This window comes from Plectropomus leopardus, chromosome 14 (assembly GCF_008729295.1).
Source record: "Plectropomus leopardus isolate mb chromosome 14, YSFRI_Pleo_2.0, whole genome shotgun sequence".
Taxonomy (NCBI): domain Eukaryota; kingdom Metazoa; phylum Chordata; class Actinopteri; order Perciformes; family Serranidae; genus Plectropomus; species Plectropomus leopardus.
The window spans coordinates 24526936-24550727 of record NC_056476.1 but is presented as its reverse complement, the minus strand read 5'-3'; the positions used below and the strand labels follow the sequence as shown (position 1 = coordinate 24550727).

The 23792-nt window shown below is 42.0% G+C and overlaps 1 protein-coding gene across 3 annotated transcripts in view; it reads left to right on the top strand.

The window, feature by feature from the left end:
* daam2 (dishevelled associated activator of morphogenesis 2) overlaps window positions 1-23792 on the top strand; it is a 118392-nt gene that overhangs the window by 29317 nt on the left and 65283 nt on the right. For all 3 annotated transcript variants that reach the window (XM_042500163.1, XM_042500160.1, XM_042500161.1), the window contains exon 2: window positions 12290-12576. In XM_042500163.1, the coding sequence (XP_042356097.1) occupies window positions 12409-12576 (168 nt within the window). In that variant the 5' untranslated portion in view covers window positions 12290-12408. The remainder of the gene's footprint in view (window positions 1-12289; window positions 12577-23792) is intronic.

Sequence of the window (23792 nt, the reverse complement as noted above, 5' to 3'; positions counted from 1 at the left end):
TCCAATATTAGTTCAGACTGGCAACGTAAGACAACAGTTTGCTAATGTTGGCCTACAGAGCACTGCTAGTTGCCTGGTAGTGATATATCATGAGCATCCTGACAGCCACAAAAGGATGCCTGTAGCCAACGCAAGAGAAATCACCACTGCAAAAGATGGCATATTCCCAATTTCTAGCAACACTCATTGCGTCCATTTATCTAAATGCCAGCATATCGATGACATATCAGGGGCTTGAAGGTTTGTCCCATGACATAGAGGACATAGAGGTTTTCAGTTAACTATATCAACTATCCCTTGTAACTCTGTCAGCTGACAAACCCTTAAGAACTGCTAAGCTAACCAGTAGTATTCAGCATGGAAACAAATCGATGACTAATGGTGAGTCAGTGTTTTTGTTGAGTTTGAAAGTTCAAAAGTTACCCCTTTAACCACCCAGAAGCTGGCCCTGGATCTTAAGCATCTGTGTAATTTGGATAAGTGCACTGTACTGATGGTAAGGGCTCATTCCCTTCAAAAAGATGAGACTCTGGGGTGTTTGAAGGACATGGATTCTCTGGGAAGTCCAGCATCCCTTCCCTCTTGAGAGTGGTAACCAGATCTGAGTTTGTACTCATGCCATTTTTTTCTACACGTATAATAACATGTCTTTAGTTAGACTGGGAGCTCGTGACTCTGGCATTCCTCCCATATGAAATAAGAAAATTATTTGACACGGCAGGGTAGCGCTTTGGGGTTCGAGGGAAAGGGATGCCAAGTATTGGATTTCATTTCGAGCCCTGTTAATATGTGGGAATGTCGGGCCTGTGGAATGTGGCATGGCCGACTTTCTTCTCATTCCCAGTATTAATAGCATAGTTATCCCAGTGATCCGGTCTATTTGATGAGCAGAGATGTAACTCGCGGAGATGTGCCCGTTGGCCAGAAGAGAAGTGGGTCAGCAGTGGGTCTGTGCTTCTGATGTTAGTCCCCCCCTTTCCCTTTGATACAGTACGACCTCCTCCCTGAGCCAACATTAACATCTGCATTGTTAGAGTCCATGAAGCAACTGGTGGACTTTCCTTGTGCAACATGTGGATGACCCGCTGAATACAGTTACATATGTTAAAGTCTTGACAGGTGTCTCACAAGAATGGCTTTTTGGTCCTGCTAGGCCTTCAAAAATTATGTCTCCAAACTCAGGTTGATTCGTTGTTAACTTCATCCAAGTCATCTGCTTCTGCACGGGTTCTTATTTCAGCTTTTGTTCATGCAACTCATGTCTGTGGTTCGTGGCTTTTACGAAGGGGTTTAACATGTTTATAATAATTTGCTTCAAACTGCAACCATGCGTGGTTGGGTACTTGGGGCCTCGCCACTGCTGCATGGAGCTGCTACATTTGTTGTGATCAAAGCATAAAAACTCAATCTAAAAGCACAGTTGTAACAACCCCCTGGTAGTTCATATGGTTTGCGCCATTATGAATGTTCCTTATGTCAGGAAATGTCATTTTTTAAATGAATCAAGCTAAATGAAATAGCTATTAATGACATCCCTGGAGGACTGGAAACACCCCCCCCCCCCCCCCTCTTATTTTTCCAGTGGTTTAGTTGAGGCATTTCCTCTTTATGGGTGAGGTGGGTTACTGTGCCTCATGGCCCCGTAAAAACCAACAGTGCTTATATGTTTGTTTTGAATGAGGCTAGAAGCCAATAAGACCTCTGAGAATTCTCAAATGCTGGCTGTGAAAGACCTGACAGTTAAAGAGTTTATGATGTGATATTGAAAGACTGCCACGTAGAGGCGGTGGGGATCTGGCCTCTTACTGTTTAAACGCAGTGGATTGTTTGGGTAAGGAATGACCGAAAATGAACATCATGAACACTCTAAACAGCTAAATTACCAGTTTCTAGCAGTTGAGGTCCCATCCAGCTGCCTCACCAACGTCGTTAGACATCGATGTTTGGTTGAATCTAGGGTGTGACGGGGGGGACCGAAATTCACTGACAGGACAATGTCCAATGCCAACATTGATTTGATGTAGGATACTCATGAACGATGATGTTTATATTTTCTTGGTTTTAATTTGTGTTGATAAGTAATCAAAATCCAACATACTTTAAATATCTCATGCCAATGTTATCTTTACGTAGTATAACGACATTGAGTTGTAATATATGGAAAACAAAAGCTAAAATATTGTCAACCTGATTTACTTTCCAAACCAAAATTTGACATGAGAATGACATGAGAATCCAGCATCTTTCTAATATATTATTGACGTCTGGAACCACTAGGGCAGTGATGGACTAAAGTAGACAGAATAGAAAAGGAGTCATCACCCATTCCCATTTTTCCTGAAGGGACAATCTGAGTCCCTCACTTACATGATCAGTAACCGAGCAAACCTAGGGCAACTTCATATCATGACACTGTCCGTCTTCTGGCTGTCTGACAAGATCTGTTTGTAAACAAAAGAAAATGAAAAATTCCTCTCCTTCCAAATGTAATTGCATTTGCCTCGGAGACAGTCTGGAAATATTTAAGCAACAGTATTAACCACGAGCTATTAAAGTAATTAATAATAATTGTGGTTGTGGTCAATTTAAATGGAGGTACTTTGACTTATTCATTTCTTCCTTATGTTTCGCACAGTGTTGGCTCTACACTGTATGACAGCCCCATGGAACCGGCTCAACCCCACCTCCTTAACATTGTTCTGTTGCTATTGTTGAAGCTTGTTATATACAGTGACCAGAAGCATGACACTCTTTTGAAACTCTATGCGCTTGAAGTCCATTGTCGTGCTCAAAAGTATCACTTCACCATGAGGTTTCCCGGTGCATGTTTTGTCAGTGACTGAGACAGTCTTGCCCCAGACTATGTCCTGGAGACACCGTCTGAGGGCACGGCTCCCAGTCCAGCAGCTGAAAAGATTTTCAGCTGTCTCATCCATGCAGCTTCCCCTATCTAATTGCAGGGCAAAGAGGAAGTGATTGAGGGAGAACATAAGCAAAGGAATGAGGGAGTTTTGGAGGAATGGTGAAAAAGAGAGTCGGGGCTGACGGGAAGGGTGGGTTTCTGATCATCTGATTCTGGGCTCTTTTCTTGGAAGATGCACGTAGGCAAAATAGCAAAAACGGCCCTTAGCAGTAGCCACCCTAAACCTTTGGAGAGTGTCACATGTAACTTATAAACAAACATTTACTTCATATTACCTTGCTGCCAGAAATTAAGTTGAAATGAGTTCTTAATTTGTTTGCTGTGCTGATCAAAGAGGCCTAAAGTGTTTTGGAGAGAGACCATGCTGTCATAGCTAAAAATAACTGTCCCCTTGAAGATGAGATACACATGGACTCCAGAGCAACGGGAAGTTAAAATTACACAGGCCGAAAGAGCTATTCCTGCCTGCATTAGCCTACCCTCTCAGGCCCAGGCAGAAATGTCCAAACCAAATCCTCTGGCTCATTGTCCAGGTCCACATGAGAAAGCCACGCGGTGCACAGACTCTTGAAAGCGCTGGCCTTCTGTGTGCTTTCAGAACGAGTGCAGGAATGCATCACATGCAAATGTACCGTGAAATAATTGCAGGTCCTCCACTGTCAGCTCTGGTCATTTGTCAGTTGAGGCTGAAACTTGCTGCTGACCACGGAGACCTGCACTAAAATAGATGGGTGATGTCACCCCTCAGGAATGCGTGTCATGTACTGTGCATTGGTATGTTTACATTCACTTGATCATTAATGGATCTTGTCTATTAGACATGCCAGCTGTTTCAGATCAATCACTATTTCTTTACATAAATCTTGTAAACTGCCCACTAATGGTGTTAAACCCCATGTAATGAAAGAATGTCTTTAATTGGTGTGAGACTGAATAAACTAAAATGTGTGTTCGTGTGTGTGTGTGTGTGTGTGTGTGTGTGTGTGTGTGTGTGTGTGTGTGTGTGTGTGTGTTTGAGAATGCTTGCCTGTAACTGTATGTTACACCAATGTAACTGATTAGCACTAACAGAGTAAGATGTATAATGGCTTCCCTAAGGCCCAAAGCAACGACTGCGGGTGGGCCAGAGATCCTATGGGGTTCATGGGAGAATGGGTTTTCAGTGTCCCAGGTGATTTGGCTTGCAGCCAGTGGCTTTAGAGGAGGGGGAGAAAAGAACTGAAGGTTAGGTCCATTAGTCATCGGACAGACAGGCAAACAGTAGAAAAGGAGGGTAGGGCATGTTAGAGAGGGCATGTCTGGGGCAACACCATTCAAAGGGTGGCATGGCTCCAATGTGTCCAATGGCTGAGTCAAATAGCTACTTCATGTCAAATTAATGAGTGTGAGTGGTTCACTTCCAAAGACAGTTTTTGCATACTAGTACACAACCATGACTACCCACAAATATGGGGCCATGTGCCAACACAAAACCATTAAGACCTTCTGGTATAACACCATTTGTGTCTCTTGATGTTGGTATCCTGTATCAGGACAACAGAACTCCTTTGCAGTTAAATGACAATGACAGGTTTTTACTCTTAAATTTCAATTTGTAATATGCTGCAAGAGGAAAAGGTCTTGGTTAGAAATTGTGTTCAAAGGTTGGGTAATACCAATACATAATCCAATTCTTACAATTGTCTTTATGTTGAGCTCCATCCTGTGTTCATATTCATGGCTGGAATTTCGTCGGCAGTAGCCATTTATTGGTTTTACATTGTGAAACAGATCTCATGTCATGGTTTCATTGTTACAGGTGGAGTCTGCCTTTCCCGTTTTGCACACCGAACAGCACATACATTCCAATAGTGCTCCTAATGAACAGTCCAGCTCTAAAAATATCAAATCAATACAGATATTTTTGGAGCTGGCTGGTCGCCACAAATAAATAAATGTGTGGGAAACCCTGCTTACGCAAAAGGTTGTGCTTTGGTACTCGATATCTTCAAGGTATTGACTGAAATAACCCAGTACCAATGAGTGTTAGAACTTCTTAAGTCTAACAATACCTGCATTTGACCCCTTTTGTATCCCAATCTCAAATAAAAGAAACATTTGTATGCTTTTGCTTACAGCCAGTCAGTGCAAGTTTTCTGCAGTTTAATGCAATGTGTGATTGATCCACTACAGCAACAGCTACAATCCATACAGTCTGTGGCGTAGTGACATCAGTGCAGTGTAGTTGAGTTGGCAGCATACAAAGATGCCACCAAAAAGTATCAAAGCATGACAAAGTGCCTTTTGCCTCTAGTGGCACTTTTGCAACTAAATGCCTCCATTTATATGATAGGTATCAAATGAAGAAAAAGAAGGTATTAAATGAAGTACTTTATTGGTATCAGTATCACTTTTAGGACACTGGTATTGGTACCAGCATCATCATCTTTTAAACAAAACCCAGGCCTACTTACTCAGAAGGGAAACAGCATTGAATTATGAGCTGCATGTTACCATGTTGGATGGCTGTCTACTTCATTATAACAATTTAAGACAAATTCTCAAAGCTCACAGTTTGTTCTAGGGTGCACACTGTAAACGCTCTTTTCTCTTACAGAGAAGCTGGATAAGGCACGTTTGCTGCCACCCAGTAGTTAATACATGTGTCATTTGGAATGAAACTATATAATTAAAATGCACGTGCTCTTCCACAGTAACCAAGTAGGTGTTACCAAATCAACCAGGGCTGAAATCTTAGGGATTCTAGTTGCCTGGTGCTTTTTCACTTCCAGCATTGGCTCTGTCTTATGTGTGATCGTCTCACCAGCTGCATGCCAACGATGTGCCAAATCAATGCCAACACTGCATTAGGCTTCCTGTTTCTGCCTGTGCCAGCGTGGCATTGCTCCCCCATCTCTGGTGCCGGTTGCTTATGTAAGCCTGGCTGTACCCTCCTTCGCAGCCCAGCACCCCGGAGGAATGGTCCTCATTTGTTGGACCCAGAAACAATGTGTGTGCAAAAAAAGTGTGCTGCAGGCTTCTGTCTGATCTTTTATTCAGTGCCTCTTTAAAAATAATCTTGCGCTTTCTTCTGTGCCTCTGCCTTTTCTACTTGCTATTTGTCTCAAACAGTTTTATGTTTTTCCTCTTACATTACATTTGCCACTTTTTGTTTTTCTCCTACATTATTCTTGACTTCCTCTCTTTGCCTCTCTTTATCTGATGGGCAATAGTTGGGTTAAAAAAAAGCTAGATTTGAGTCCATTCATCCGTGTATTACAAATAAGATGACAAGGGCATTTCCGCAGTGTGAAAGTGCGGGGCAGGTAGAAGCACTGGGGTGTGGCAATGGGGAGAAAAAGCAGGAGAATAAAGGTGAGCAGGATGTGTTGAAATGCAGAAGCACACTACTGTAAATGTAGTGTGAGGCGGAATGAATGATGCAGCTTTTTTGATATGGTCCAAGTGTGTCTATTCAGAGGGGATAAAAATAGCAGAAGCTTGATTTGTATTGGGGTTTTTTTGGTACTAAAAGCATTGTGTTTTGGGACAGATGTTGCAGGGAGAATTAAAATGATGCATGCACAGATGTTTGAGAGATTGATCTCTGCATAGATAATACACACCTCTTCTTCTGTCTCTTGCCTGCGCACACATTCACACACCAGCAGCAACAGCAGCAGCCCGTCTCTCCTCACTGCCGCTCCCCTCCTCCTCCTCCTCCTCCTCCTCCTCCACTGACCTACTTCCCGGCATTGGGGATGAGGCGGTGAGGTAGTGGGCTGAATGAGAAGTGGCAGCAATATCTCCCTTTATCCCTGCCTCCCTCCCTCACCTCCTTCATCTCTCTGTCTCTCTCTCTCTGCTCGGCTGCTCTCCAGACTCTTCAAACACAGAGCAGCCAGCAGGCTCCTCTCTCTGCTTCAGGGCTCTTGGTGTGTGAGTATGCAAATACTGCATGTGTGTAAGCGCTTACATCTGAATCTCGAGTGGGTGTGTCTGAATTTGCTGGGAACACGTGACTGCACTGCTGTGCACATACAGTGCAGTATGCAGGCGCATGCAAGCAGGGATTCTGTCGAAATGTGTTTTTCACGCTTTCTACAGGCGTGTGCGTGCAAGATTTTCGTCTGTCATGACGAGGAGTTAGCGGTGACGAATCTGTGCGCCCTCCTTCCTGGATCTCCCATTTTTAAAGCACACAGATGGTTTTAATTAGCACTAGCCTGTAGAGATCCACAGGCTTTCTCTCTTTCAGAGATGGTTTCCTTTCCTTGTGACTTTTACAACAGCCGTACATGCATCTGTTTTGAGGTAATGAGCAGGGAAATGTAAGGAAGTGTGCGTGTACTTACAGATTTCTCTGTCACAAGCATCAAATGTTTCACAATGCACTGACATGAAAGGGATGAGCGAGGGAATAACAGAAATAAAAGAGCAAGTGTGAAAGTATGTGTGTCCCCTTTTGTCATTCTGTGTCCCCTCTTGACATTCAGAGGTGTTTGTGGGTCTGTGAATGCAGTGCAGGCAGAGCTGTCTGAGTTTTTTTTTTCTTCAGCAGCAGTTTGTGACTCACGGGATGAATAAATGATCTGTCAATTTGTTCAGAGCTAATCAGATCAGATCAAGATGAGAGATGCAGCTGTTTGTGAGTGAATGTAAATTTTTAGACTAAACAGAATTTTACTTTCATTGCACCAAGTCTGCTGCTCCGCCTGTGACCAGAGTGCGCTCTGTGAGTGTAGTACAATCAATAACCACAGTGTCTATATTTCAGCAGTGCTCCTAATGAACAGTCCATCTCCGAACATATAAAATCTCTTTGTGGCGGCAGATGTTTTAATTATGGCATGCTGCTACAAATAAATGAATTTGTGGGAAACCCTGCATCCATCCAGCACTGTGTCACATTTTCAGCTGTAGTGCTGGTCACCACATACAGTTATTGAGCACAGGTTTTGGTGTCATCCTCTGCATATACACTCTTATGACAAGAGTTCGGGAAGCAGTCACTCCGTGCGGCTATTGTAAGTAGAAAGCAAGTAAGTGTCGAGAAGCAGGGAGCAGAAGACTAGAAAATGAAGCTGGCAGGAGAAGATGCGAGAGGTGGCAAGGAAAAAAATGACAGATGTTACTGTCAGAGGGGGGCTGACGGAGGGAAATGTCGTTCCTTTCACCCTGAAAAGAGAGGAATAATGGGAGATGACAGCCAGTCAGAGGGGGAGGGAGAGAGGGATGAAAAGAAAAGCTGGGAGATAAGAGGGGCTCTCCGGGCACATATGGCAGAGGACATGGTCAATTTGGATTGTGTTTGCATTGGGACTCCACTATTCAGGGAATGATAAAGGTTACACATGCATTGCCTTCAGTGTTGTTGCTTCCCTTTTTTCCCTGTATATACAGTGCATGTGTGTGTTTGGATTCCTTGGCCTACTTTCCCTGGGCATGGGCTGGAAGACAGCCAACAGAACTGGTGTTGAGTGAGGACTGGCCGCACGTGGGGCTCAGTGGGAGAGTGAAGATAGAAGCACACAGAATCACCGGACAGCAGGTTTAGGTTGTGTTTTTTGCTGAATGGCTTTAAAACCCCTGTAGAGCAGCCTCTTTTCCATTAGGCCTCGCCAGCTGTCTACGGCAACAAAAAATAACTCACCACCATAAAGATTTGGCACCAGCTCATTCTTTATCTTATAGTAGTAAAAGCGATGAAAAGGCTTCACTTTTAGTCCGAGGCAGAGCCTTTTCAAGTGTAAATGTATGGAAAAAATCTCCATGATTTAGCATCCTGAAGTGGGGCTTTACTGTCATCTCACTGTCTCCTTTTCTCCACTAACTCAACACACAAATGCTCATATATGTCCATACAGTACATAGATTTCTGGCCAACATCTGGTTTGATGCAAGTTCATGTGGTTGTTCTGCAACTTGTTGTGCACAGTGCGCCATGCACATGTGACAGTTGTCTTAAATTATTAGCAGTGTGTGTGCTGTTGGGGAAAATCTGGATTCTGGTTAGGGAAGGGTTTACACTGAATTTTCAGACTGTGATTTTGTTGCAGTTTCAGAATTACTGGTAGAGACTCTCCACTGTAGCTTTTTTTGAAAATTCTATTTTATGTTCCTAGACTATTTAAATATTTTTACAAAAAAAAAGATCAAATCTCGTTAGTGAAACAAGTCAGTGTTGTTTTGAGGGAGCCTGAGAACAACACTCACATGCACATGTGTACATTTTTGGTCAGTGTAGTTACTAAAACGATTCCAATGTAAGAGATTGGGGGAAAAATGACCAATGTTCTGAGAAAAAATTAGTTCATATGATCCACTATTTTCAGCAGTCTGGTGTACATGAATCGGTTGGAAATCTTCAAGTTATTTTAACTACAAAATTTGCTGTCGTCCGGGAAAAACAAACTAAAAAGAACTTAAAAGTTGGATAATATCCCTTTTAATTTGTCTGACTCACCCTTAAGAAGTCTAATGTTAGCTTTAGCTTAGTTTTAATGTCTTTGTTATTTCAGCTGATACTGTGCTTGCAGAAATACATTTCTATATCATCAAATGAACACATAATAACTGACACCGTTTCTGGGGCTCTGCATGGGTGACAGTGTCCATACACTATGCACAGGAAATTGGAGGAGCAGGGGATCAGTCGGGGCCCGGGGGTCATTTTTGCCCTGGAGCCTCATAGCAGGTTAATCCCTCCCTGATGGGGGGTGCTCAGGGGTTGACACCTTGGCTGTCATAACACACACATGGGTGCAGTATCAAATACACCTCATACACAGACACACATATACAAGATACCTCACATACTGTAATTGACATTGAGCACACTGACGCAATGCCTGTGAAACAGTTCTCACATTTGAAGGTGATTACACAGAATAATTTAAGATACAATGTGAATCAGAAAAAAACCCAGTGAAGGTTGCAAAGGAATTTCCATGTTCAACAAGCCAAAGAAAAACTTTGGTTGCTTTTCATTTAAAATCGCCTCCAGTTCATTTGTAGCTGTGCACGGTTCTGCTGCTCCTGCCTTGAGAGGGATGGCAGATTCAAGGAGGCGGAAAAGGCAAATGAGCAAACGACGAGGGGGCAAAATGGAAATGTGGTGTTTTCTCTTTTCATTTTTTTCCCCTGCTTTAAGCTCCTGTCGAGGGCCCAGCGCATTCATAAAGAATTTACCATCGGGTTATTTTTATCCGGCGCAGTGAGAACTCCTACGCTGAACGAATGTGTGAGAGAGTCATGGCGGAGAGTCGTGCTCAGTCAAGATGTAGTAGATTGTGGCTTCGTGTGGAAACTTAAGTCATAAACTTTCACAGCCATATTAAACAGACGGGTGCAAAGCTTAAGCTATTACTTAATGCTTGTTTGGGTATGCACAAATGTCAATAAAAGCCTAACATTTGGAAGAGGAATAGAAGTATTTGCGTTTAAAATCTGCTTTTGTTTGTCTTGGTTCTGTTGTCTTGATAGCAACTTCATGGATACGTTTTATTGTATTCCACATAAATGGCTTCAAAATTGATTTCTTGGTCAACTGTTTCTGCTGGATTTGCATGTCATTGATATTTGCATAACAGTTTCGAGGTCCATTCATTCACAAATGCAGTAAACTGTTGCAAAAAGGAAGAGCTTTGCCAACTGTATGAGCCGCTGTGGGTGCATGCTCACATTGTGTCAGTAAGTATGTGTCTGATAGGACATAATATAGTGTAAAGGGTGTATTATCCATACAGCCAAGACCACCCATATCCTTTTCGTAGCATTGAGGAAATCCTCCAGGGTGTCTTGGCCTATTCATTCCTCTGCTCCTGCTGTAGTGGGTGTCATTCACTGTCCTTACACACAGTGTCTGCTCCATTGAAGAAGGGAGGGCACTGCTGGGTCGGCTCTTGGTGAAAATCTGCACAAACAACACACATTGCACCGGCACCATTGTACCTCACAGACAAGAGGTTTCTTTGTCAAGGCATAAGAGCAACCGATGTTGATGTGAGGATATGATGGCGGCCCCTGCTGCCTCTTTGCCCTCTTGCCACGCTGCGAGACTATCTCCACCCTAGCACATGTTCATATTGACACAGTGAAGAGAATAATCGAGATCTGGAAAGGGAATATATGAAATAAGCAGCAGGTTTTCCACCCCATGAATTTATTTGTGGCAGACTGCCACGTTTAAAGCTTTTGGCGCCACATATTAATTTAATATTTTTAGTGCTAGACTGTTCATTGGGAACACTACTGGAATATATATATATATATATATATATATATATATATATATATATATATATATATATATATATACTGTTTGGTCATTCATTGCCTTTCTCAGAGTGCAGAGCATACTCTAGGTACAGACAGAGCAGCAGAAACACTGGACGGATGCACTTTCATTTTCTTGTGATGGTCCACCACAGATAAAATATCTGCTGCCACAAATATATATTCTATTTTTGGAGCTGGACCTTTAATTAGGAGTGCTGTTAAAATATATATCCCTTTAGTTGCACCAGACTCTTGAAATGCAGAGCAGACTCTGAACACAGATGGAGCAGTAGAACATCCGGTGCAGTGAGAGTGAAACTCAACCATTCATTGCGCTGGTTCTGATCTTTTGCTTTCACTGCTTCTGCAGCAGCTTCATGACTCATCCATTTATCTGATTAGCTCTGACTGGATCAACAAACTCCTCCTCCAAAAAAAAAAAACAAAAACAAAACTCTGACTGACAAGATCTGCCTGTGCTGTGTTCATATACTGCCAAAAGCCTCCGAATTTAGAGGCCACACAAATTGATAAAAAAAGGGACACACTCGCTTAAAAAAGGGGAAGTTTACTGCTGCCACACATAGATTCTAATTCTGTGGGACACACTGAACACTTACTTTCCAGTCTTCGATCTATATTTCCAGCACTATAATGTCTTCTTGCTTGGATTTTGTCATGATTGATTGAATACATTTCTTTAGGTGGCATTTTTCCTTTGTTTGGCTGTGTTGGCTCTTGCTGCTCATGTATCTTCCTGTATTTATTCCAAACAAACTAGGCTGCTGGAAACATAAATCGCTTGATTTCCTGTGCACTACAAATACTTTCTTTCCAAGGAAACATTGAGCAGATGCTTGGTGTGTAGACTAGCACGAGGCCTTTATGAACTGAGCACACTGTAGGGCGGAATCTCTGTTGCGCTGATTCAAATAAGATAAATTATTTACCGTACATAGAAAATGTCATGCTTTGTGACATTAAAGATGCCTGTCTAAATCCATTGAATGTCTTTGAAAGTAATTTCCAATGACACTGCCACAACACAGGCTACCCTGCACTGCACTATCTCTCTAACCTTTTTCCTTTTTTTTCTTGTTCTTCCAGATCATGCCCCCTAGATAGCAGCCTCATCCTCCTCTCCACTCCCCCTCCCTGCCCCTTGGCCCCTTCCTCCACCTTCCTGGTCCACCACCATCACTGCCACCTGTGTCACCGCAGCCGCCATGCCGCCCAGGAAGAGGACGCGGCCGGGCCTGGGCTTCTTGTGCTGCTTTGGCAGCAGCGAGCCCCCGGAGATTAACCTGAAGGACAGCGTGCCCCTGCAGCTGCTGGAGTTCAGCGCCCCCATGCCGCCTGCTGAGGAGCTGCATGCACGTTTCTCCGAACTAGTGGTGAGTAAAAATGGAGCGTGTTATTAGTTGAGCAAGCTAGTTGAAACACTTAGAATGCCATCCAAAGTCCTAAGGCTTAACATATACCATTAGACCATTTTGGACTTGAGGGGGGGTAATTAGGCACCACACAATATGATTCAGATTTAGATGGCTGCGATGCAATTATAAAACACTTATTGATGCATAATGCATCAAAATATTGGATTTGTGTGCTTCATTTATTTTTCCTTGCTGTGCAACTACTTGCTATACTTTTGAAATATTGCATATTTGTAATGATCCAGCCCACACAGAATCTGTGCCTGCAGACTTTCAACAACCTCTCTGCAGAAAGATTTTTAAAAAGTTTTAAAAAATGAATATTGTCTGTGATAAAGAAAAAAAAATCTGCATAACTCAACAACAGATTTTCGTTTTGGATCACTGTTGAGAACTGTAGAAGAATCATCTTGCGTCTGGTAATGATCCTCATCATAATGAATGAAATGAACAGATACATTTTCTTTCATCATCTTCTATTAATAAATAAAAGTGACAAAATGGAAGAGTTGTGTCAACTGGAAGGTTAGACTTTACAACATGAGGCAGAGCTCTTCCCAAATCCTGCTCCTTTTCACTCTGTGCTCCAATAACAGTTTAGCAAGACTGGTACCCAGCAGAATCTTGATCAGCTTTAACCTTTCCCTTTCCATAGTTATGTGCAGGGTGTGTCTTCATTGCATGAATAACATCTGAACAGCCTTTTCCAATGAAAGCCAGGCAGCAAATATCTGTCCCAGCAAGCTAGCTTTGTGTCGCTCTGATACTTCACATATACCAGTCTCACAGAACTACCGGGGCACCACCTTATGCTGTCACAGTAGTATTTGTGATCAACCCGACAAAGAGGGCAAGAAACTATTTAACACACATGGACAGGCAGGGTCCCAAGGGCTCAGGGGGAGGTCCTTAACCAGAACCTCTGTTTGCATATCTTGTCAAAGGGCTTAGTCATACATGTCAATAACAGAGCCTAAAAAGTCCTAAAATATGAAAAACTGAAGAAACAACCTAAACTTTCACTTTGAAGATGTAACAAGAAAAAAACACACCATGAAACATGTTAAGAACAGCATGACGTACCTGCTTGGTGGGGGGCCGTAGGAGGCGCTCTTAGGCATTCAGTCCCAGGGCCCCAGTGTGTCATGATCTGCCTACGCTAATACTCACTGCCTACGCTAATGCACACTGTACCCGGCTAAACTGAACAGGCATTGCCAGGTTTCTTTTTGTCACGCTTGTCTGATCTAGCAAAAGCAACTAAGCAGCACAGGACTTTAGATTGGTCAAATTAAAGCCATAAGGAACAAACAGCATGGTCTTACAAATTTGTTTCAGGGGATCATAATGTCAGAAATTGGGTTTCAAATTTCCAGTTATTGACTTAACTGCATTGAGACATAGTCTTTCAATCGTGATGCATCTAAGAATCAAAAAAAATATTTTTCCCATCCTTACTTTGGACTGGTGGTAAGGGAGTGTTTTAAATTTGAGGTTTAGATTGATCACCCCATCAGTGGTTTCTGTAATGGGGCAGAGTCACACCACAGTAAGTGATCAGCTGAATCTTACTGCAATACGACCCAAGTGGTTTCACGGGCTACATAAAGCTTGACTCAGTCTTTCAGTATGTTTTTCATTTAAGCTAACTGCCTGCTTGTTAGCAGTTGCTGTGTGATATACACTAACAGTACACTAATGATATTTTTCTAAAATGATTGGAACTTCAAGCTGCACATTTGCAGGATTAAAAAAAGTAGTGAGATAATTTGCATATCTACCTGTAGCCGTCTAATGATTCAGTTTAATGAGCCTGTCCAACTTAAATGAAATGCAGTCCTGCTGTTATGGATTCTGCACCAATGTCCAAAATTAGTCACCATACAGAAATGCAGCTCATTAAAGTCAAAATACAATTAAACGTATGAAGCTGGCTTAAAACAATACTTTGCAAACCCTGGGATTTTGTTTTTCTTTAGTCTCTGCAGTCCAGTTCTTCTCCTCCCTTTGCGTGATGCTCATTATCCCGACCAAACAGGATTAGGGATAGGAATTGGAATGGATTGGATCTTGTGGAGGGCATCTCGGTGGCCACGCCCCAACACCATCCCCAAACTATCAATTCCACAAATTCAAAAGCTCATCCTCTCCACTACACGCAGCCCACCCTTGTGTGACGGTTCCCATCTCGTGCACAGATCACACTTGTTGGCAGAGGTTGTGGGTCTGTGCCGCTGCCAGACTGGCATGGCTGTGTTGGCATGTAACCATGGTGTGGAGAGGGATCAGGGCACAGCTGTCAGAACGAAGAAGTCTGTTGTGGGGTTTCAGCTGTCATGCAAGCTGGTTCTGGCTTCGCTGGAAGAACAAGGCTTTGCTGTCTCTGTCTCTTTGTTTGCGCAGTTCCTGTCTCTTGCTCTGTTTGGGTCCTGTCTGTCTCCATTTCAGCACTTCTGCCATGATCCCTCAACCTCAGATTTCCTTCTTCCTCTCTCTACCTCCCTCTCGCAACAATGTGTCCAGCAGCATGGCTGAAGGATTGCTTCTGCCTCTGTCAGTCTCGAGGAGCGCTAAACTTCACCGCCTGCAGGATATATCACTCCTCCAACTGTCAAAATCAATTCATGAGATTAAGTGGAATTCCACTTGTGATAGGAAATGATTCACTATTATCAAGGCAGATGTTTTCCCAGTGGTAATCCTTTCCAGTTTTTCCAGCTAATTGACCTGATTCTATCCTAAATTTGCTGTCTAGGCTCCTTTTATAATCACTGGTAATGCACAATTAAACCTCAGTAGCTGCAGTGTATTTATTGGCTTGATTGGAGAAAATTAAAAAAATAGGGTTGCAACAATCAAGACACTGATTGCCTCAATCAGTATCCCAAGACTGGAATGACCTCATGCCCTTTCAGCTGTGCAGTAACTTTAGCTTAATTTTGGAGGACCAGCTGCTTGTTCTTTGACAAACTTGATGCCCTGCATGCCCTGAAAAAATGCACACATGAATAATGGAGAAAAGTCTTGGGAAATGGGAGACATGTTTTGCCTGGTAGGCTTGGGCGGTATGTTATATGTCACACCTTTATACCTGTCTGAAATTTTACCGGGGGTATATTTTATATGAAGGTATAAGTGTGCGAAAAGTAATATTCTCACCTGCTTTCTTCAACTCTCTCTTGGTCACAGAAGACTGACAAGGTTTAATTGCCTTGTTAACTCATCATAAAACACACTTCATTCAAAAACACACTTGTAACATATCCCTCCACCATTAGGTGTTGTGGTCTTTCAGCTCAGCTGCCCATTCACCAGTGACTGAGCTCTGGTGGTGCGTGCTGTGCACTACATAAAATTAGTTTATCAGAAAGAGGAGCACCTGTATTAATGACAATATTAAAAAACATACATTCTGGATTTTTAAATACTCTGGTATACAGTAATACAGTGATACCACCCAAGCCTATTGCCTAGATAAATTAAAAACAGCCCTTTCATATGGGAGCACTAAGCCAACTTACAGCCACAATTGAAAGGACTGACTGACACACAGCTTCTTTTCAGGGTAAATGTCTGTGTTTGCGATGAAGTTGACACAGATGCATGAGCTGAAGAAGAGGCAAAACAGACAGGTCCTTCCCCAAACTCTTGACTTGCAGCTTTTTCAACACGGGAGAGAAAGCGGATTTGACATTTTCTCATTGGACCCGGGCCCTTCCACATGTTGGGAATAGATTATTCTTCAGATGGTTTTTGGATGGCCACATCTGACGGTGTCTTGTCTTCGGGGTAATGTCTGTGTAGGGTCTGGTGTATCTTGTCTTGAATTTGCTGCAGAATTCCATCATTGAATGTAGCACTCAAGGGTTAGAGTCCAACTTTAAAACACAGGAAAAGTATTTGCTTTAACTTGTCGTTATGAGGAAAATGTTGATTGAAAAATGTAATGCCTATAGAATAATGAGCATTGTGACTGGTTCCCTATAAGCCTCGCTTTAACTATGCAATTCTATCTGAAACCGAGTACAATCTCTTAGGAAAATGGCTCATTTTTTTTTTCAAGTGGCATTAAAAAAAGCCTTTCCAAGTCCAAAATCTAACTTACCTTGAGCTGTAGGAGCCCCAACTGATGTAAGTTATCTGCAGTTACTATCCCTAGAAGTAGTAATGGTGGACATAGCCATTTTTCTTACTGATGGTCATGTTTGCTTACATAAAGACATAAGTATTTCAGCTGAGACAGTTTCATACCCAGTTAAAAACACCTTAAAACATGGTGATATTATTCTTGACTACAAAAAGGGATGATTAAATATGATTTCAGCTGGACTTTAAAATCTCATGCTAGAATATTTAAAAAGGAAAAATGATGTTCCAGTTAGATGATCACTCAATCCATGACAGTTTGATTCAAGTTTGCTTTTATTGGATGACCAATGCACAAACTGCTTCTACCTAATGATGGTCATCTGGCCAAGCTGTTGCTCCCCCACATCTGTTTTACTGATCCGGCAGCCGACGTGCCGACACATTTGTCCAGCCGTCCAAAAATCAGTACAACCAGACATCGAGCAGTCACCCTGTCTCCGTGCTTGTAGCGCTGACATAGAGAGCAACTGTTGGAAGAAGAGGAGCTGTGCTACAGGGGAGGAAATAAAGAAAAATAGAGGATAACATAACATAGTGCGTTTCCATGGCAACAGGAGATGGGATTATTGTTTTGAAAGCCTTTCCTGAGGAGAAGAATGAGACTCAATGGAGCCTCTGGAGTGGGAGCGACAGATCTGGGCCAAATGGAGGAGTAAACCACCTCCACGTGTTTTTGCGTCCATAATGGGGTCTTGCACTGTGTCTGGAGACTGCACAGTGCACACTCAGCTTACACTGTTAGTGGAAGAAAAAAACTTTAGCTGACTTGTGTCAGAAATATTCTATGAAAAATTGTTGGCCAGAAAATCCCTCTGTTGTTCAATGGTTGTTACTTGGAGTATTAAAAGGAACATTTGGTATGATGTGTCTGCCCCTTGTGCATTTTTGGAAGAAGATCCGTAGGTGGAACAGAATAAACATGATATATCAATGTGGTAATAAACTGGTTACCTCTCACCGCATATGTTATGCAGCCATGTCTCCACCCAAAGACACACCAGTTCTTCTTGTATCTCAAAACCACTGTCAGTGCTAGACTTAACAAATTTTGTGCCCCGGGCCAGCTTCCCCTGACCACCCCCCAACCCCAAAAAATCTAAATCATTATCTTTTATATTTATAATGAACATTGGCTAATGAGGAAACAACACAAATAAACAACTTTGCTACAAACGACAATAATAAAAAACAAATAATTAAGAATAGAGAGTACAAATTTTCAAATGTTTTTTGTCTTGTGTTTTCATTTTCTTTGTACAAAACCCTCAATAGTTTTTGCCTTTTCATTTTCCCTCACTCTGTGTGCTCCACGTGCACTATTATGTTCGATTTGATCTGAATGGGTGGTACCAAAGGTGGCCTCTTATATCACCTATAGGAAAATCCTCTCCTGCATACTTTCCCACTGCTATAAACACTCTACTGCATTACACCTAAACACCAGAAGCATTCTCACATGTATAACCTTTAAGCAACCTCTACCAACTTCTCTCCTACTTCATGAAAAATGCAGGAGCATAGAATAAGTAATGTAGCAAAGGAGGTGACCTATTGTCCTTGGTGTGCCGCTGACAAAACTAATATTGCAGATTAAGCATGTGCGGGATCCATCTCTGGTTCCCTTGTGTAAACACTCCCTCTCCTCTGCCAAATGTGCAGCAACCCATCCTGGAGAAAGTCTGAATAAACTTGCTCCTAAGTATGCCATAAACCCATATGAAAGCTTCCTACGCCAGTAACGAACTTGACAAACCCATGCAAATGAGCCTGGAAGCAATCGGCACTGATTTGGAGACAATGAACAAAGACCACATCAGAGGAACTAATTGATCACATCATTTAACTACACATTTGCAGCTGGCTTCAGAATTTCCTGATAGCAAAATGTGCCGCACTTCTGGGTTCTGTTTTTTGGATCTGGGTGCTTTTTAAACAGTTTCTTTCCACTAGCGTTTCAAGGCTCGCACGCATGGTTGATATGTAGGCCATGTGTGAATTTTGGCCGCGCTTCCAGAACAATGACAGCTTTATTTTTGCTTTGTCAAGGCAATTCCCTGCTAATAACATTTTATCATCAAATGTGAAATTGCTCTCATATTTTGGTAATTGAGAATGGGTCCTGCTCAGTCATTTGGGTACTTGGAAACAATGTTTGGTTCTTCAAAAAGAGCAATGTGTGAGGTTGTTTGGGGACAACTAGACTTGCATTTACAAGTGTCAGCAGGTAGTGAAAAACACATTGCGTTTTCTGTGGAAAGGTCAGCATATGGTCAAAATCTGTCGACTCATTTATAAGGGCCTGGAATCAGGAAGTGCCACTGAAGTACTGCAGATCGAAATCTGAAAAAAAAGACAATAAAGTACATACAAGTGAGACCAAGTTATTACTTGCAAGTCACAATCAAATATCATGTCTTTGCACTCAAGTCCCAAGTCAAGTCCTAATTCAAGATAGGCAAGTCCCAAGTCAAAACCGACAAGTCCTGAACTTTGAATTTGGAGTCCCAAACAAGTTTATATGCACTCTTTGCCTAATGTAATGCTAATTTAACAACATAGTAATAAAACATTTAATTTAGGTGACAAAAATCATGAATGCTTTTTAAAGTTTATACTTATTTGCTTTAACAAAAAAATTAAATTAGAAAAATAATACTATATTAAGCTAACATTAGCTTAGCAATAGCTTGCTAACTATGTTAATCAGCTACTATTCTTTGTGCAACCTCAAATTTCATACAAAGTTGGAGGTTGTTGTGGCTTCATCTGCAACTCTGACATGCACGTTGTGCATATTACAATAACTTTTTTGTTGACCACCATGCGGTTTTTGTGTTGCAAACAAAATTATCTTTGGTATCATTTTTTTTTTTACCTCAACTGGCACTCAGTAACATTGGTTCTTCATAGTTCTCTCCTGCAGTTTCAGTGGATGCTTTTGGCTTGAACAAAGTGAATGTTGGGAATTTAATGTTGACTTGATGGGAATGAATAGTGATAATGATAGATGATTCAGAAAATTAGGGAAAATGAGGTGATTTGTGGCACACTTTTTAAATAACTTACTTCTTAAAAGTCACAAGTTATTTTGTCAAAGTCCAATTCGATCTCAAAGTCTTTTTGATTTCATCGAGCCTAAAGCCATCAAATTCCTGGCTCGTCATTCCAAGTCGTATGACTTCAGTCCATAACTATGGTGAATTCAGGAGAAGAATTAAAGCAACAGTTTTCGAGGCAATGGCTCACTTCAATTATAGTTATGAAGAAAGAAAGATGCCAACTCTGACCCAGCAACCATGGGCCATTATTCTTTTTTTGCACAGAGGTTGCAAATAAATGCTCTCACCAAACAAATTATTAAAAAGGAAGAGCCTGTCTTTCACCTATCTGTAATGAGTTGTGTTGAGATGAGAGAGGATATAATGTACAGTATATCAAGCCAAATTGGCACAACCGAATCAGGTCCACTAGGCCAACATCTGGCAAATGCAGTGCTGGCAGACATCAGATTAGTGTCTTTTCTCTCTGTCCTCTTTTTCTATCTGCTTTGTCCGTCGCTTTCCCTGTTTGGAGGCCTCATTCTTATTTTCTCTGTCTCGTAATTTGGGACAGTTTTAATCCAACTACTCTGGGCAGAGGTCCAGCTGTCCACTGTCAGGCGCTGCATCTGTACCACAACCTTTTAATAGCGTTCACTCCATGTGACTCCCAGTCGCAGTCCAAACCGGGCTCTTTAAAAACATAAATCCCCTCCTAATGTTCCTTCCAGTGTGACTTTTGAGCCGAATCAAAAATGCGTTGCATAACAAGAGGGAATGGAAATGTTCTCCACCCTCTGAGCCATTGGGAGTGAGTTTCCTCCTCAGTGTACACCCTGGGATGCACCATCTTTCCTTTCTGTTTCCCTCCGTCCTTCCCTTGCATTTGTCTAACTGGCTTCACATTTCTAATGCTCTCTTCCGACCTCAGTTGTAAAGCCAGCTTTTACAGTCCGTAGCCAGCCTTATCATGGAAGCGGTCAAGCCTTGTTTGGACTAGGGGAGAGGCAGTAGGTTAGCAACGGCTACTGACTGACTCATCAAAGAGAGGATACTATGACTCATCTGAATGCTGCAAAGTGGTGTGATTGCCGTGTGTGTTTGTGTGTGTGTGATGATTTGTTAAGGGATGTTAAGCGGGTAAATCCATTTTCACCAAATCTTCAGAACGAGAAGTTGGTCTTCCTTTTCTTGGTTGTGGTAAATGATTCATTGGCAGTAGGTTAGGCCTTAGCGTGTGCACACACACACTACGCACACACACACACACACACACACACACACACACACACTGAACCTCGTTTGGGTCAATAATGGCAGCTACAGCTTCCTGTGGGTTCCCCGGAGGCCTCATATGACTTCCTGCCATCTTGCTTGTCTTTCCTCTGCCTTCCTGTCTCGCCCAGACTCTGCTGCAGGATATATATATATATATACAGTGTATGGCTCTGTGTCAGTGCTACACCAGACAGGCCTCTCTCAGCCAGGGCTGTATGACTTCACATGAGGTAAAGACATTCATGCGTACACTGGAAATGCCACTTCATAGACACACATACATGTGAAAGGATGTCATTCTTGGACCACACACATTTCCCGTTTAGGTGGAGCCTCACACGTTCTCAATCACTTGTCACTAAGACACACCTACTCCCACTCCTGTGCCAGTCACTCACACCTACTCACTCGCTGACCCTGCTTTCTTCCTGTATATTTTGCTTCTCTTCCATTTTGGTGTTAGTTAGCCATGCCTCCATCTTTATCTCAAATGCACACACATACACTTTTCCTACTCTCCCTCACTTATTCAGTTAATTTCCCTCTCTATGCACTTGGATTGGACATGTAGTCTAAACAGCAGTAGCTGTATTTAAGTTTTCCCACACTGCTCTGACTTCCCTCCCATGTGTCATTGCGACTCACACTTCCTTTACACTCTCTCCATATGGTGCAGATAAATACTGTAAATCAGCCTCAGACACGTTGTATCATCTGACTCTTGTTATGTCATACAAATGAATTTATGTAAGACATGACTGGCGGCAAATGTACAAAGATGTCTTCATCATCATAATCCCTGGTGGGTGTTACAGTACATCATGCATTGGTTAAGTTTCCTCACTTTTATCTCAAAAATCTCTAAGTGATTGCTGAAATGCTAGGATTTAGTGGAATGGTTTAGCATTTTGGGAAATACACTCAGGTATTTGCTGTCAAGATGTTGGGTGTCAAGATGTGTTTAGCCTAGTTTAGCTTAAAGACTGGAGACAGGGGCAGACCTCTCAGTCCTGGCTCTGTCTAGGGTTGGGTACCCTACCTGGTACTTTTAAGGGTACCTACCAAATGATGCTGGTACTACTGAGTATAGATTCATGTAAAATCAATCGGAGCCAAATTTTGGTACCTTGGGAAAAGATTCCAAGTTGCAAGTACTCTTGCAACTTGTTAAAATATTATTTTTGTCATCACAGAGAGGATAAAGTACCGAATTCCAAGTACCTGTATGGGTTCAAATGTGAACAGTGCCTTTCCCAAGCTCTATTTAAAGGGGGAAAAAATGTGCATAATCACACCTCTAAACCTCTAAAATGTGTGTTGATACAGAGTGCAAAATGAGTTTTAGGCACTGTAAAACCATACAGAGATGGTAGCAAACAGAAAAGATTGGAGCAGAGAATTGCTGGTTGGCTGCGCAATCATTAGATTTGAGCGCAGACTGCACAAACAGCCAAGTGGACAAGTTTGCACAACTAAGTGAGGGAGAAAACTTGTTTAATGTTTTGTCAGAAGGTACCTTCAATTTCATGGATTATAACTTTTTTTCTTAAAGACTGCCTTAACGCTAAGCTAGACTAATTATAATGTGTGGCTAGTATGTCTAAGAGAACTTATCCTGCCAGCACCCAGATATCCCTGCACATTCCTGGACAACATTAGTTTTTTACTGGCTGTAGGGCTGTTGCTCCATCTACAGATTGTACTTCATTGTTTTTGTCTGCCAGCTGTCAACATGTACACTATAGAAGTGGATCAAGAGAGAAACCTGCTGCTCTGTCTCAAATTCAGTTCACTGCGCAGTTCAACGGTAAAACTAGGAAGTGCTGATCAAACCCTAACAAAAATTCTGTCAAAGCATTGCCTTTTCTCTGCTAAAATGTTTTTAGAAACATATTTTAGCCTACCATTTAACCATAAAACAACGAGCTAACACGACGAGCTAAAAACAACTGGCATTACGTCTCCCACCAGCAGGAGGGCGTAGGGCATAGTAATAGTTGTAGTTTTCTACTTCTTATGCAAAAACAAATGCCACAGCACTTATTTTCTGTTTTCTCTAACAACAATTTCAAAAGTAGTTGGACCTTTCTACTGCATAGACAGACTAGTTTTATGAAAAGACCATCTTTCCTGCAGTGAAATACTTCTTTAATGCACAGATATTCATTTAACTCTTGGAATCAAAGTAAATAAGTATACTTCTTAAAATGCTTAGCTTATTATATGAGTCGGGGATACATCTTTATGATATTGTGTAAATGTAGCAATAACTATGTAAGCCTCACATGCTTAATTATATTGGGACTAGATTTACCATTTACAAATTTTAAATTATCATTCTAGTTTTCTCTTTAAGCCCCATCATTTTCCACCATATCTTCTGTGTTATCTCAGCACATGTGGGAAAGCTGCCAGTCTCGGACAGGTAAAACAACAGGAATTTGATTGACAAGGCAGGTCAGTCAGTCTGCAGCAGACATGGCAGTCGAAGCCCACAACTGCGACACACTTTTTTAATCGTAACATTATTCAGTAGGTAGTTCTGGAGGAAATATGAAAGAATAGGTTCAGAAGTCTGTATATTTCCCCTCCGGGGCAGCAGGTGTAACAATATTAGTTTTGGTTTATGTGAATTCCCAAGTGGAGCGTGTTGGCGAAGGAGGCCGGGGGGACATCAAGAGAGGGTTTTGCGCAGCAAAGTGGAAAGTG